General features: G+C 53.2%; 1 protein-coding gene across 2 annotated transcripts in view; it reads right to left on the bottom strand.

The window, feature by feature from the left end:
• The window catches only part of UNC5D (unc-5 netrin receptor D), an 82345-nt gene that overhangs the window by 52236 nt on the left and 16781 nt on the right, over positions 1–13328 (bottom strand). For both annotated transcript variants that reach the window (XM_063420030.1, XM_063420031.1), the window contains exon 2: positions 661–879. In XM_063420030.1, the coding sequence (XP_063276100.1) occupies positions 661–879 (219 nt within the window). The remainder of the gene's footprint in view (positions 1–660; positions 880–13328) is intronic.

Genomic DNA, 13328 nt, shown 5'->3' with positions numbered 1-13328 from the left:
GCCAAGGCTGGGGGTTGCCTAGCAATGCTGGGAGGGGAGAGGGGAGAAAGCAATAACAACCAGAATTGTGGAGCCAGAGCATTAAATTGGTCTGCAATACTTATCAGCTAAATGAGAAAAGCTCCAGGCTCTGCCTGCAGCTGATAAAATCTCCTGATCACTCCCAAATCTCTCCCTTCTTCTCTTCCACATGCACTGGACGCTCTGGACTTGTCCTGCTCTTGTTATTCCCACCTGAATTCCAGTCCTGGCTGGGGCTGGGGGCAAACCCAGAGTCCAACCCAACAAAAATTCCATAAAAACTGGGGCTGGGGGCAAACCCCAGGGTCCAACCCCCCAGAAAATCCTGTAAAAACTGGGGCTGGGGGCAAACCCAGGGTCCAACCCAACAAAAATTCCATGAAAACTGGGGCTGGGGTAAAACTTCAGGGTCCAATTTCCAAAAAAATCCTGTAAAAACTGGGGCTGGGGGCAAACCCAGAGTCCAACTCAACAAAAATCCCATAAAAAGTGGGGCTGCAGTGTCCAACCCAGCAGGAACCCCACAAAAACTGGGCTGGGGGCAAAGTGAGAGTCCAACCCAGCAGGAACCCCACAAAACCCCGTTTCCCTATTCCCATTCCCAGCTCCCAAAGGGGAGCCCAGGCGCCGCAGTCTCACCGGTGGCGGGGTCCAGCCCCTCGCGCGCCGTGTGCTCGTTCTGGTGCACCCACTCCCCGTTGCATTTGAAGAAGATCTGCATGGCGGGCGCGGCCCTGCAGCGCAGCGCGATCGGGGCGCTCTTGATGATGTAGGAGTCGTCGGGCTCCTGCAGGAAATGCGGCAGCGTCCCCGGCGCCGACGGCAGCGACTCCGGCAGCGCCTCGCTGCTCTCATGGCCTGCAAGGAAACCAGAGGGAAATTCACCTTCCTCACCTTCATCACCTTCCTCACCTTCCTCGCCTTCATCACCTTCCTCATCTTCCTCGCCTTCCTCGCCTTCCTCCCATCACCTCCTTTTGTTGCCGCAGGGGGAAATTCAGCTTTGGGGTTTATTTAGGGTGGGTTTTGCTGTGGGAGCGCCTGGGTTGGGCTGTGCAAGGACGCACAGACACACACAGAGAAAAGAAATGGAATTATTGAGGTGTAGGAGCTGTCAAAGTGTCACCAAACAGCGGCGAGGCCACCGGGAAGTTCTGAAACCATTGGGGTTTCAGAGGCTGCAGGGTGTGAACGGGGAGTTTTCCCCATTCAATCCCCTCAGGACTGAGATGCTCAGCTGCCCTCAGGGGTGTTCCTTCAGCAGGGTGAGCGCAGCTCCCTGAGCTCCCGAGGCTCCGGGACAGAGGCTCTGCCCTCAGAGCAGCCCCAGTGAAATCCTCCTGGTGATCCAAACCAGGCAATTCCCGCCGAGCTCCAGCAGTGCTGGGGTTCATCTCAGCTCTGCGTCGATTTTTGGTAAAAATTCAGAGAAAAGCAACAAATGTGAGCGAGAGGGGATTGATTTGTGCAGCAGGATCAGAGCACACCCAGCCGGGACAGCGTGAGGATGAAGAGAGCCGGGATCAGAGAGGGAACAGCCCAGGGCACAGGGAGCAGGGAAATTAAGGCAGATGAGAGGGGAGCCGTGGTGCTGTGAAGGAAAACGAAACCCTGCCCGGGCCTAGGAGATGACAGAAGAAGGAGAACATTGTTTTATTTCTATTAAATCCAGGGAGCTGTCCCTCAGCACGGAGCTCTGTGTGTGCAAACACTCCCTGAGCTGTGCTGGGAAATCGCAGCCACCTTCAAACGAGCTCAGAGCTTTCATCCCCCTCTCAGGGTGCTTTATAAAATATTATCACAACTTTCAGCGTTTTACTCCCAAACGCTGATGCCAATTTCCATCTTGTCAATCTCCAGCGACGCCGCGTCCCTGCAGGCTTCATCAAATCCAAGTTTTATGGGAAATAGCAGAAAGTGTCATAAGATTTTGGAGAGGAGGGAAATCCCAGGCTCCCATCGAGGCTGCACCAGGCCTGGAGAGGAGGGAGAGCAGCAGCAGAGCCTGTGAGGATCCCCCAGCTGGAGAATTTCCAGTGCCCCCAGTTATCCCACTGGATTTGCTGTTTGGGGCAAGCACAGGGCAGGGAACCCCAGCCCCACTGAAAGCCAGGGCGGGTTTCTCCGGGCAGGCTGTCTGGAGTGTGTGGTTTGGCTTTTTTGGGGTGTCAGGGAGGTTTTGGGGCTGGGAGTGGCTCCCTCCCAATGAAAACCTCTCACCTGGCCAGATCCAGGTGCTTCTTCTCCCTTCAGCGTTTTCCTGTGAAACCCAGGCAAGGCCCAGCACACAGAGCCAGGAATGAGTCCCACTCACACTCAGATATTTCTGCATTTTACCAATGGAACTGCCTGAACTCCTCCCTGCAGGATGCTCCTGCTCCAGCCGGAATCAGCACAGCATCCCACATAAACAACATTTCCCCCTTTTACCTCTCCTAAAGTGCCTGAATACTCAGGATTTTACCCCAGTGCCCCTTCCTCTTGTCAGCAGCTTTATTGCACCCAAACTCGAATCCACCTTCCCCCAGAAGCTGCTGGAACTTTCCCAGGGGCTGACTGCAAATCCCTGAGGTTTTCCCTGTCAGTTTTTGGGATTCAGGCCCTTCAGAGCTACACAAAAAAAGCTGTTTTGTAGCAGCAGCAAATGACAGAAGAGCAAAGCCTGACACACAATTCTTGTGCTTTTCATTCCTGGAAAATTACCTTTCAGGAAGGGGTTTGTGTTTTATGCTCTGCATGCGAGGCCAAAAGGGACTTTAATTCTTTTTATGACAATAATAGAAATGAAAAAGAAAGGAGGGGAAAAAAAAAGTTAGGAACAAATATTAAATTCTTCTCTGAAATAAACACACTGCTGCTGTCAGAACACATTAGGAGATCTGGACAGCAGCAGACAGGGATGAGTCAGTATTTCAAAAATGATTAGGATAATTTAGATGTTAAAATGAGATCTTAAACCAGTGAAAAACCAAGTTCTGAACCTTTTTTTTTTCAAATTAAAGTGAGCAGCATTATTCTTTCTGCATTAAAAAAAACAACCCAAAAAGTTAAAGTGTCCCCAACAAGCCAAGGAACTCATGATAAATGCAAATACATCTGGCAATAAATTGTGCAGAGACTTTTCCCAGGTGTCTGAACACAACTGTTACACTTTGTGGTACCAGACAAACCAAAGTTCTGCAAGTCCCAATTGGGCTGAACTCCCCTCTCTGCTCCAGCAGGGATCAGGGGAGCTCCTTTCCCTCTCTGCCCCGGTCTGGGATTTTCCCTGATTTATGGGCCTGTCCTGAGGCAATTCCTGCCGCAGGGACACAGGAGCCATTCCCACATAAAACCTCCCCCAGTCCCTCCAACCTCCTCGTCCCGCTCAGGAATTCCTCCCCCTTTGCCTCCTTTTCCCAAAAGGAAAATCCCCTTTTCCTGAATTTATGAATCCTGGCAGCAGCTCTGGGTTATTCACTTTGGATGTTTCCTGCCCCAACCCAGAAGGAAAAAGCCTTTTCCCAGCTGGGAACATCCCAACCCCTCCTTTGGGCTTCATTCAGGGGCAGAAACACAACTGGAGGTGGCCAATATTCCAAATATTCCGAATATTCCAAATATTCCCATCCCTCCCTTTCCATATCCAACACTGCTGGATTTAACCCCCTGCAGTCAGGATTTCCTCCAGTGCCTTTCCCACGCGTGCTCAGCTTGCCAGGGAAGTCAGGGCACGGAAAAATAAAAAAGCCTGTTCCAGAATAGAGAATTTCCTCATTCCTGGAACGGTTTCCATGCTGAGATTTGAGTCATTATTCAGTCAGAAAAGCAGCTCGGTGAGATCTGCCTGCATTTGCTCAGCTGACCCCGGCCCCCACGCAGAGTGGGGTTTTTGGAAGGAGCCCAGAGCGGGGTGGGAATGGCAGATTTTGGTGAAATCCTTTCATCCTCTCCTGTGTCCCAGGCTCGGGGGTTTGCTGAGGGCCCAGGACGGGGCATTCAGCAGAGCCTGGATGGGAGACCCAGGAACAAACCCCACTCCCAAGGCACCTCCCAGCTCATTCCTCAGGGAACCTCCCACCACACCAGCTCGCTCATCTCCATTTATTCCTGTTTTCTCAAAGCTTTTAGCACAATTCCTGATTTTTCCTGGCTGCTCTACAGCCCAAAGCCAGATTTAGTTTCATAAATGAGCTTCAAATGCTCTTGCCCAACAGTACAGTGGATTTTTTGCTGGATATTGACATTTTCCCTGTGAGGAAGAACCCTCAATAAATGAACAAACCCCTCAATAAATGAACGAACCCCTCAATTAATCAGTGAACACTCAGTAATCAATGATCTCTTCAAAACATCAGCGGATCCCCCAGTAAATCAGTGAACCCCTCGATAAATCTATGAACACTCAAACAATCAATGAACCCTTCAATAAATCAATGAACTCTCAGTAAATCAGTGAACCCTCAATAAACCAATGAATCCTCAATAAACCAATGAATCCTCAATTAATCAGTTAATCAGCCCAGCTCATTCCTGTTCCCATCACTCTCTGCTGGGACCATCCTGGAGCTGCTGGGACCATCCTGGCACCATCCTGGCACCATCCTGGCTTTGCTGGGACCATCCTGGGACCATCCTGGCTTTGCTGGGACCATCCTGGGACCATCCTGGCTTTGCTGGGACCATCCTGGCTTTGCTGGGACCATCCTGGGACCATCCTGGCTTTGCTGGGACCATCCTGGGACCATCCTGGCTTTGCTGGGACCATCCTGGGTCCATCCTGGCTTTGCTGGGACCATCCTGGCTTTGCTGGCCCCATCCTGGGTCCATCTCCTCCCCAGAGCTCCCATCCCTTGCTCATCCCTGTGCCCCTGGCACCTCACTCACACCTTTACTGCTACAAAAGAGAAGGAAATTTAACCCTTAATGCCACCTTCACCTGCAGCTTCCAGCCTCCACTCTCCTCTGGCTCTGTCAGAGCCATTCCATGAACGCTTCCAATTCCCTGGAATTTATTTAATTTCCACCCCCAGCCCGTCCCTGGCTGCAGGAGGGGAGGGCATTTGTTTTCCCCAGCGAGGATTAATTTGTTGATAAAACATTGCCCTTCCTGTGCCACAGAGATGAATGTGCATCCTCCTGTAATCCCTTCTGCATCCTGCATTTATTTATATCCCAGCTACGCTTATTTATAAAAATGATCTATTACATTTATTAAATATTAAGTGGGTTACAAACTTGAAGACTCTTTCATACATTTATTTAACATCTAGATTTTTGTTTTCTTTGAGCAATATGCAAGCGATATAAATCTTTAAAGGGAAAAAGGATTCTCCAGCATCCAAACAGGATCTGTAACTAAAAGTGTCCCAGCACGGGGCGTGTGAGGAGCATCAAACCCTGCTGCGCATCAAACTCCGACCCCAGCCCCTGCCAGGGGAAATTCCAGCCGGGAACGGGGAGCTGCGGGCACCGGGACAATTCACAACACAAAAGGAGCTTTCCCCACACAAAAGGAGCTTCCCCTCCCACACATCCCCGGCTTCGGGCAGAGCCGGCTCCACACAGAACGAGCTGAGAAGCGCTGCCCGCCTGGGGTTATTTCACATTTTTATATAAAGGTACCGAGGAAATGAGAGCCAGGGGCGGCTCAGGGGCTGGGATCCTGCCAGGGGAGATCCAGGGGCAGAGGGAAGGGAGGGTCCATCCCTCAGGGATCACCCAGCAGAGCCCTGGAATGGATCAGGGGCTGGGATCCTGCCAGGGGAGATCCAGGGGCAGAGGGAACAGAAGGTTCCATCCCTCAGGATCACCCAGCACAGCCTGGGATGGATCAGATCCCTGATCCCTGCAGGGGAGATCCAGGGTCCATCCCTCAGGGATCACTCAGCACTGCCCTGGGATGGATCAGGGGCTGAGATCCTGCCAGGGGAGTTCCAGGGGCAGAGGAAAGGGAGGGTCCATCCCTCAGGATCACTCAGCCCAGCCTGGGATGGATCAGGGGCTGGGATCCTGCCAGGGGAGATCCAGGGTCCATCCCTCAGGGATCACCCAGCACAGCCTGGGATGGATCAGGTCCCTGATCCCTGCCAGGGGAGATCCAGGGTCCATCCCTCAGGGATCACTCAGCAGTGCCCTGGGATGGATCAGATCCCTGATCCCTGCCAGGGGAGTTCCAGGTTCCATCCCTCAGGGTCCCCCAGCAGCTCCCGGGCCCCAGCACAGCCCCTCGGTGCCCAAAGTGCCCCCGGTGCCAGCCCTGCCCTGCCCTGCCCTGCCCCTCCTGGGGACGCTGCTCTGCCTCTGCATGACCCAACCCAATCCCTGCTGCCCCCAGCAATGCCCTGGGCAGAGCATTTCTGTCCAGGACCACCAACAATCCCGTTTATTGCCCAGCAGAGAGGCTGCAGAGCTCACCCTGAGCCCCCTCCCGGGCTGGGTTAAAGCACAAACCCCTCCCTGCTGCCAAACCCCGCAGAAATGGGTGAGCAAGGGGGGGACTGCCCAAATGAACTCAAAAACTCAAAATCCCACATTTCACCTGCTGATGTGGATCCCTGCCGAGCTCCCAGAGCTGTGTCTCTGATGAGACCTGGGTTCAGTTAATCTTAATTACTGAGACAACGATATGGAAATGCTCGTTTGGGAAAGGAAAAACCCCACAACACGAGCTCGGAGAGAAATCCAGCTCCATTTCAGCCAGGCTGAGTGAGGAACCAGGCTCCAGAAACGGGGCTGCATCCAGTGCTGAGAGCTCCAGACACAGCACTAATAAATGATGAAATTACAATTTAGGGACACTCAGTGGCCGAGTAAGACATCACAGCTCAGCCCTCAACAACGGAGCCTTAAATCCCTGCTGAGCTCATTAAAACCGGACTGAGGAACCTTCAGGTGACTCTGAACTGCTGAGAAAATTGGGCCCATTAAGTATTAATAGACATAATTCCAACATGCAGGGCCCAATTTAAATAGGAGGTTAGAGGAGAAGATTTGGAGCTCCCAGATTTCCCAGTTCCTGTGAAATCCTGGCTGTATTTGCAGGGATTTCCAGTCCTTGTTGCGCTTTGCACAAATTGAATTTAATGATGGATTTGCATATTCTGAAATTTTGTTTTGTTGTGATTGGGGAAACAAACTTTACCTGCATTTAAACAATAAAGTTTGGGGTGTAAAATTTTATAATTTATGTTCTTTCTTACAGAACAAATTTGGGATTTCTGCCCAGTTTTTGAAGTGTCTCTTACAACAGGAAAGATCCAATTAATTGATGTTTTCTACACGTGCAGAGAGACTGAGCCACAGCTTGTTTAGATCTCTCTGTAAATTCCATCAAAGCAACAAGTGACATTTAAGGGATATTTTAGCGTTGTGTTTGCAGCACTGAACACAGCGATCCAAGGAGGGGGAGCTGGGCACTGGAGCAGTTTCGGGTTCCTCACCCAGCCTGTTCTGGCTGCTCATTTTCTGCTTTTTCAGGGTGCTCAGCTACAAATATTTCCTGCAACACAACCTCCATGAAATTCAGATTGAACAGTGAAGCAAATTGTTAAATAATGCTGTTACAGACCTGTGAGGCTCTGTGATTCTCGTGGCTCCCATCAGCTTTTGTGCTCTGGACACCCTCAGATTTCGGAGGTGCCCTGCAGTTCACTGTTTGGATGAGGGAATATTCTGCAATTCTTCCTTCACTCTTCCCCTTCCAATCAGGAAAATTTGGATCAAGCAAGGGAAACAGAAACACCTCACATGGAATGGGAGAGCAAAGCCAACCCCAGCACCCCCAGAGCTGGCCCTGGCTGGGGAGGGAGGGAAATCCTCTCTGCCTGCTCCTCATCCCCTCACACTCAGGGCTTCCCCCAGGGGCCTTTTCTGGAACTTTCTCCCTTTTTTTCCCGGCCAAAGCCAGACCAGAGTGTGCTGAGCCCCTCCAGACCCTGCAGGGTGAGCGGGACGGAGCCCCCGAGCCCTTGCCAGCCCACCCCTCACCACAGCCCCGTTTCTGTGACAGATCTGCCCCAAATCCACCCCTCGGGCAGTTCTTTACCCATTTCCAGCTCGATCCCCGTTATCCCCCCTGCATTTCCCTCGGAATCACAGTCCCTGTGAATCACAGTCCCCTGACTCTGCTGTCACCTCCCTCCCCTGTCACTGCTGCTGCCGTCCCCACCAGGAGCTTCAGCTGCCTGTTTACTCAGCCCCCCGTGGGGGAAGGAACAAAAGAACCCCCCAAAAAAACAAAGGGAAAGAGAAAAACAGCCCCAAAAAAAGCCCCTGTTGGAAACGCTCTCCCGCGGGAACCTCCCACACCCAACGCCCCTACAGCTGACGGCTTTGTGCCGCACAAAGATTAATAATTTTCAAAACCTGACATTTTCCATCTGAATCACAAGCGACTCTGTGAGAGATCTTTTCCACATCCTGCTCCGTGCTGCTTCTCACGCTGAGGGGCATTTCAGGCTGGTTTTTGTCATGGTAAGGACCCGGCGGGTTCCCAGCTGGTGGCTCCGCAGAGGGCCCGGGGCTGGATCCTCATTCCCAGCCTGACATCCCCAGGCTGCCCCGGCACACCCTGGAGAGCTCCAGCCTTCCCCGCTCCCCTCCAGGCACAGCCCCTCCCCTGTCCCTTCCCCATTTCCAGCCTGGTTTCCTGCGATTTTACCCAATATTCCACTTTCTGATCATTCACAAAATCTCTGCAATCTCTACATAGCTCTTACTATGAACGTTTTAAACAAATTTTACAAAATCCTACAGAATTTTCCAGATCTCATGAAGGGGCCTGCAGGTGACACCAGCTCTGGCATCTCCAGCATTTGCTGATGGGAAAAATTCCTGCCTTCAGCATTTCAGGAGGGGCCAGCCCAGCATCCCGAGAACTCCTCCTTTATCCCCTAAGACCAGAGGAAACTTTGAGGGTGAGATCTCGGGTTGATTTCTAAAGCCATATTTTTGCTTTTCCTTTTTTTTTTATATTTTTTGCCTCCATGAAATCAGAATTTCCCCTGCTATTGCTCAGTTAACAACCCCAATTTCTTTTCTGCGTGGGAAAGGGAACACCACGGCCCAGAGAGCGTTTCCAGCAGATGAAAGGCTCCGGGGAAGGGAGGGCAGTGATTTTCCTCAGGTCCTGCTCAGGACTGAACTCCTGGCAGAGAACAAAGCCGCCCCTTCAGATCCCAATTCACACTTCAATTTCCCTCAACCTTGTAATACAAGTCATTACATCCTCCATGACTTATCCTCAAATTGCTGGTAATTTTTATGTTGAACAAGCACCCATTTGCAGGCGTTCTCGTGCCATTAGGAGCGGGAATATTCCAATTTGGAAGTGGAGGCTGATGGCTGGAGAGGCAGCGCCGCTCCCAGTAATGCAGCCCACGGGCTGAACGCAGAAATACAGAATCCAGACCTCGGGTCTGAGTGCTGGGGGGGTTATAACACCCAGAGCTGGTGAAAATCTGTTTTTTTTTGTCCCTGACAGGGCAGGGGAAGAGGGTGAGTGGCCAACTCTGCGCTCTCAGAACAAAAAGCAGCAATAACATCCCACAACACTCCCATTTTTTTCCTCACAGCATGTCAAAAATTACGGAGTATGACATTAAAATCCATCTCCTCCCAGCTCCCTGAACGTGATATTTGAGTTCCTCAGTGCTGGCCCACGTGGGGTTCATCAGGTGTAAGAAATGTCAGCCCGAGCGGTGGCTGAGGCTCCTCGGGGACCTCAGGGTGGGGAGCAGGGTGTGGGTCCAGCAGTCTCCCCCAATTCCACCATTCCCTGGGCAGTATTTACACCGTGCTCACTCCCAGCCCAGCCCTGCTCCCTGGATCCAGCAGCCTGTCCCAGTTCCACCATTCCCACACTGGTATTTACACCGTGCTCATTCCCAGCCCAGTTCTGCTCCCTGGATCCAGCAGCCTGTCCCAGTTCCACCATTCCCACACCAGTATTTGCACCCTGCTTACTCCCAGCCCAGCCCTGCTCCCTGGATCCAGCAGCCTGTCCCAGTTCCACCATTCCCCACACTGGTATTTACACCCTGCTCACTCCCAGCCCAGTTCTGCTCCCTGGATCCAGCAGCCTGTCCCAGTTCCACCATTCCCCACACTGGTATTTACACCCTGCTCACTCCCAGCCCAGTTCTGCTCCCTGGATCCAGCAGTCTCCCTCAGTTCCACCATTCCCCACACTGGTATTTACACCCTGCTCACTCCCAGCCCAGTTCTGCTCCCTGGATCCAGCAGCCTGTCCCAGTTCTACCATTCCCACACCAGTATTTGCACCCTGCTCACCCCAGCCCACCCCTGGGTGCTCTCCCCGTTCTCCCTTTGCTGCTGCTCCCCGGGGAAGCACCAGTGCAACTCCTGCAGGTGAGGCTGGTCCAGCTCCCCCAGCCCAGCCAGAGCCTGCCTGGAGCCCTCCCCGGGCTGTGTGGGCAGCCAGGATCACCCTGGCAGTGCCAGCAGCGCCAGCCTCGCATTTGGCTCCTGTTTATCTCCGATTTAGCTGCCAGCAGCTCTCAGAGCGCTGTTAAAAACTCAACGGGACTGAAGCAGGTGCTCGACTCCAGCCTGTGCTGAGCTCCTTCCCCACTCCGGTAAATTAACCTGGGAACGGCACTCGGGGGACCTGGGGGAGCCCCCGGCCCCCCAACAGAACACTGAACTGGGAATGGGGGGGGTCACAATTACGAGTATTTCAGATGACAAGCATAATTAATGACTGTTAACAATAACAGGCATGAGGTTGGACGTTTATCAATCACTAAAACACTGCACCACCACCCCAGGGTCTGCAAAGCTGACAGGCTTCTCTCCAGGGAGGGCCTGGACAACCTTCCCTGGGCAAGGTGCTCGGGGCAGCTCTGGAAATCTGTTCCGTGCTATTTTTACTGAAATAAAAAGGGTGAAACTGCCAAGTCACAGAGACTCGTGGCAGCTGGAACCTGCCCTCCCCGGGCGAGCTGCTCCATGGAACAGGCTCCCTGCAAGGTGTCCGTGCTGGAAAAGCTCCAGCTCCTGCTGCTCCCCGGCTGGAGCCCGAGCAGCAGGGCAGGGAGCAGAGCCAGCACAGCAGGGCACAGACAGCGCAGTCCTGTGACACAAACACCTCCAGGAAAGGGGGCAGACCTGTCCTGGGCAGGCTGTCACCTGTGTCACCCGTGGGAGCAGCACACGGCCCTGCCCTTCGTGCTGGGAGCGGAGAACAGAGAGGAACAGCAGCGGTGACAATTTGTTATTAATAATGCACAAAGCCCTTCCCCGTCAGCTCAGACAGCCTGTCAGGCACAGAGGCATCCCCGGGCTTTGTTCTGGGCAGAACAAAGTGGGGAGGGTTTGATCTCACTCCTAAACACCAACTGATCCCAAAGAGCCTCGGGAATGTCACAGGGCTGTGCCTTGGACAGGGACATCCATCCATCCCGCATTTACCCATCCCAGAACTGCCGCTGGATGGAAACTGATCCCAAAGAGCCTCGGGAATGTCACTGGGGCCGTGCCTTGGACAGGGACAAGAATCCTCCCCACAGACACTCCCTGAGCTCAGTCCCAGGAGCTGCCACCGAGACCTCATCCCAAAGAGCTGCTCCCATCCATCCATCCCAGAACTGCCCCTGGATGGGAACTGATCCCAAAGAGCCTCGGGAATGTCACTGGGGCCGTGCCTTGGACAGGAATCACCCACACAGACACTCCCTGAGCTCAGTCCCAGGAGCTGCCACTGAGAGCTCATCCCAAAGAGCTGCTCCCATCCATCCATCCCTCATTTATCCCAGAGCTGCCCCTGGCTGGAATCCTGCTCCCCTCCACCTCACGGTGCTCCTGTGGGCAGACTCCAGCTGCAGGAGGGGACGAGCAGCACCTCTGGGACGTGCCAGCCCCTCCCTGAGCCTGCAGAACCCCTCGGGTGCAGCCCCCAGCCCCAGCCGGGCTCTGCTCTGCTCATCCGCCAGGAAAAGCTCTGGGAAGAGCCTGGAATTATTCAGGAGCCCTGCTCCAGTGCCCTGTGAACAATATCCTTTTCATATCTGCGGCATGATAAAATCGCTTGTTACCTCCCCGCCGCCTGAGTCATCCTCTGGCAGCGTTATTAACCCCTGCTCCAGCCCGCTCGGGGACTCGCAGCCCTTTTGTTCCAAGACTTGGAGATTTATTTGTCAAGTCTGACAGCTCTGATCTCGTCTTGCAGGGAACAGCAGCGCCTGAACAGGAATTTATGAAATCATGAGCCGCAGGAAATAGCCAAAATCACGGCAAGGGTTGATTTGGAAACGAGGAGGAGATAAACAGCACGGAGATAAAAATCTGCATTTCCATAAAAAAGGAGCCACTAAAAAGATCAGAAAGCATCAAGGAACAGTGAAGTGACAGATCTCACGTGTGCTTAACATGTGGTTTATAGAAGATATAAAAACATTTAAACGCCATCCAGACATCTTTCATTCCTGATCTTGAGAAATCAACAGGTACAAAAGAGACTTTCAGTGTAAAATCGTCTTTGCTGTTTCCCATGAGCTGAAATGAGCGGTGTTACCTCGGGCTGAACCTAAATACACGAGGTTAGAGGAGAATGGTGTGATTAACATCATCAGGCCTCATCAGGGCAGTGTCTGACATTTCAGAGTCATTTTCCTCATCACAAACCTCCATCACCTCCTGTGAGCAACAACCCAAGGGCGGCGTTCGCCATCAGGACCTCACCAAACACAAACAACACAACTGAGCAGAGCCCAGGCAGAGCCTGAGCAGAGCCCGGGCAGAGCCCGGCCAGAGCCCGAGCAGAGCCCGGCCAGAGCCCGAGCAGAGCCCGGCCAGAGCCCGAGCAGAGCCCGGCCAGAGCCCGAGCAGAGCCCGGCCAGAGCCCGAGCAGAGCCCGAGCAGCCCCGCAGTGCCACGCCCTGGGGGCTCTCAGCGTTTAGGGACGCCGGGTTGGGTGTTTGAGAACAAACCAGGAATCACAGAAATCACGGGAATCTCAGGAATCACCACGGGAATCACGGAAACCATCACGGGAACCATCACGGGAACCATCACGGGAACCATCACGGGAACCATCACGGGAACCATCACGGGAACCATCACGGGAACCATCACGGGAACCACCATGGGAATCACAGCCATCCCCCCTCTGGTGGGAAGTTTTGTGTCTTACCCAAGCCAGGAGTCCAGTACCCGGATCTTGGGATTTACAGCCATCCAGAACCAGCTCTAGCACTGGTTCTAAACCTGAGCCCAGTCCCTGAGCCAGCCCAGCAGAGCCAGAGCCTGCCCAGGTCCCCCCAGCCCAGCAGGGATGGATTTGACCCTGCCAGAGCCCAGCCTCAGCC

This window comes from Prinia subflava, chromosome 29 (assembly GCF_021018805.1).
Source record: "Prinia subflava isolate CZ2003 ecotype Zambia chromosome 29, Cam_Psub_1.2, whole genome shotgun sequence".
Taxonomy (NCBI): domain Eukaryota; kingdom Metazoa; phylum Chordata; class Aves; order Passeriformes; family Cisticolidae; genus Prinia; species Prinia subflava.
This window is presented reverse-complemented; position numbering and strand designations above follow the sequence as displayed.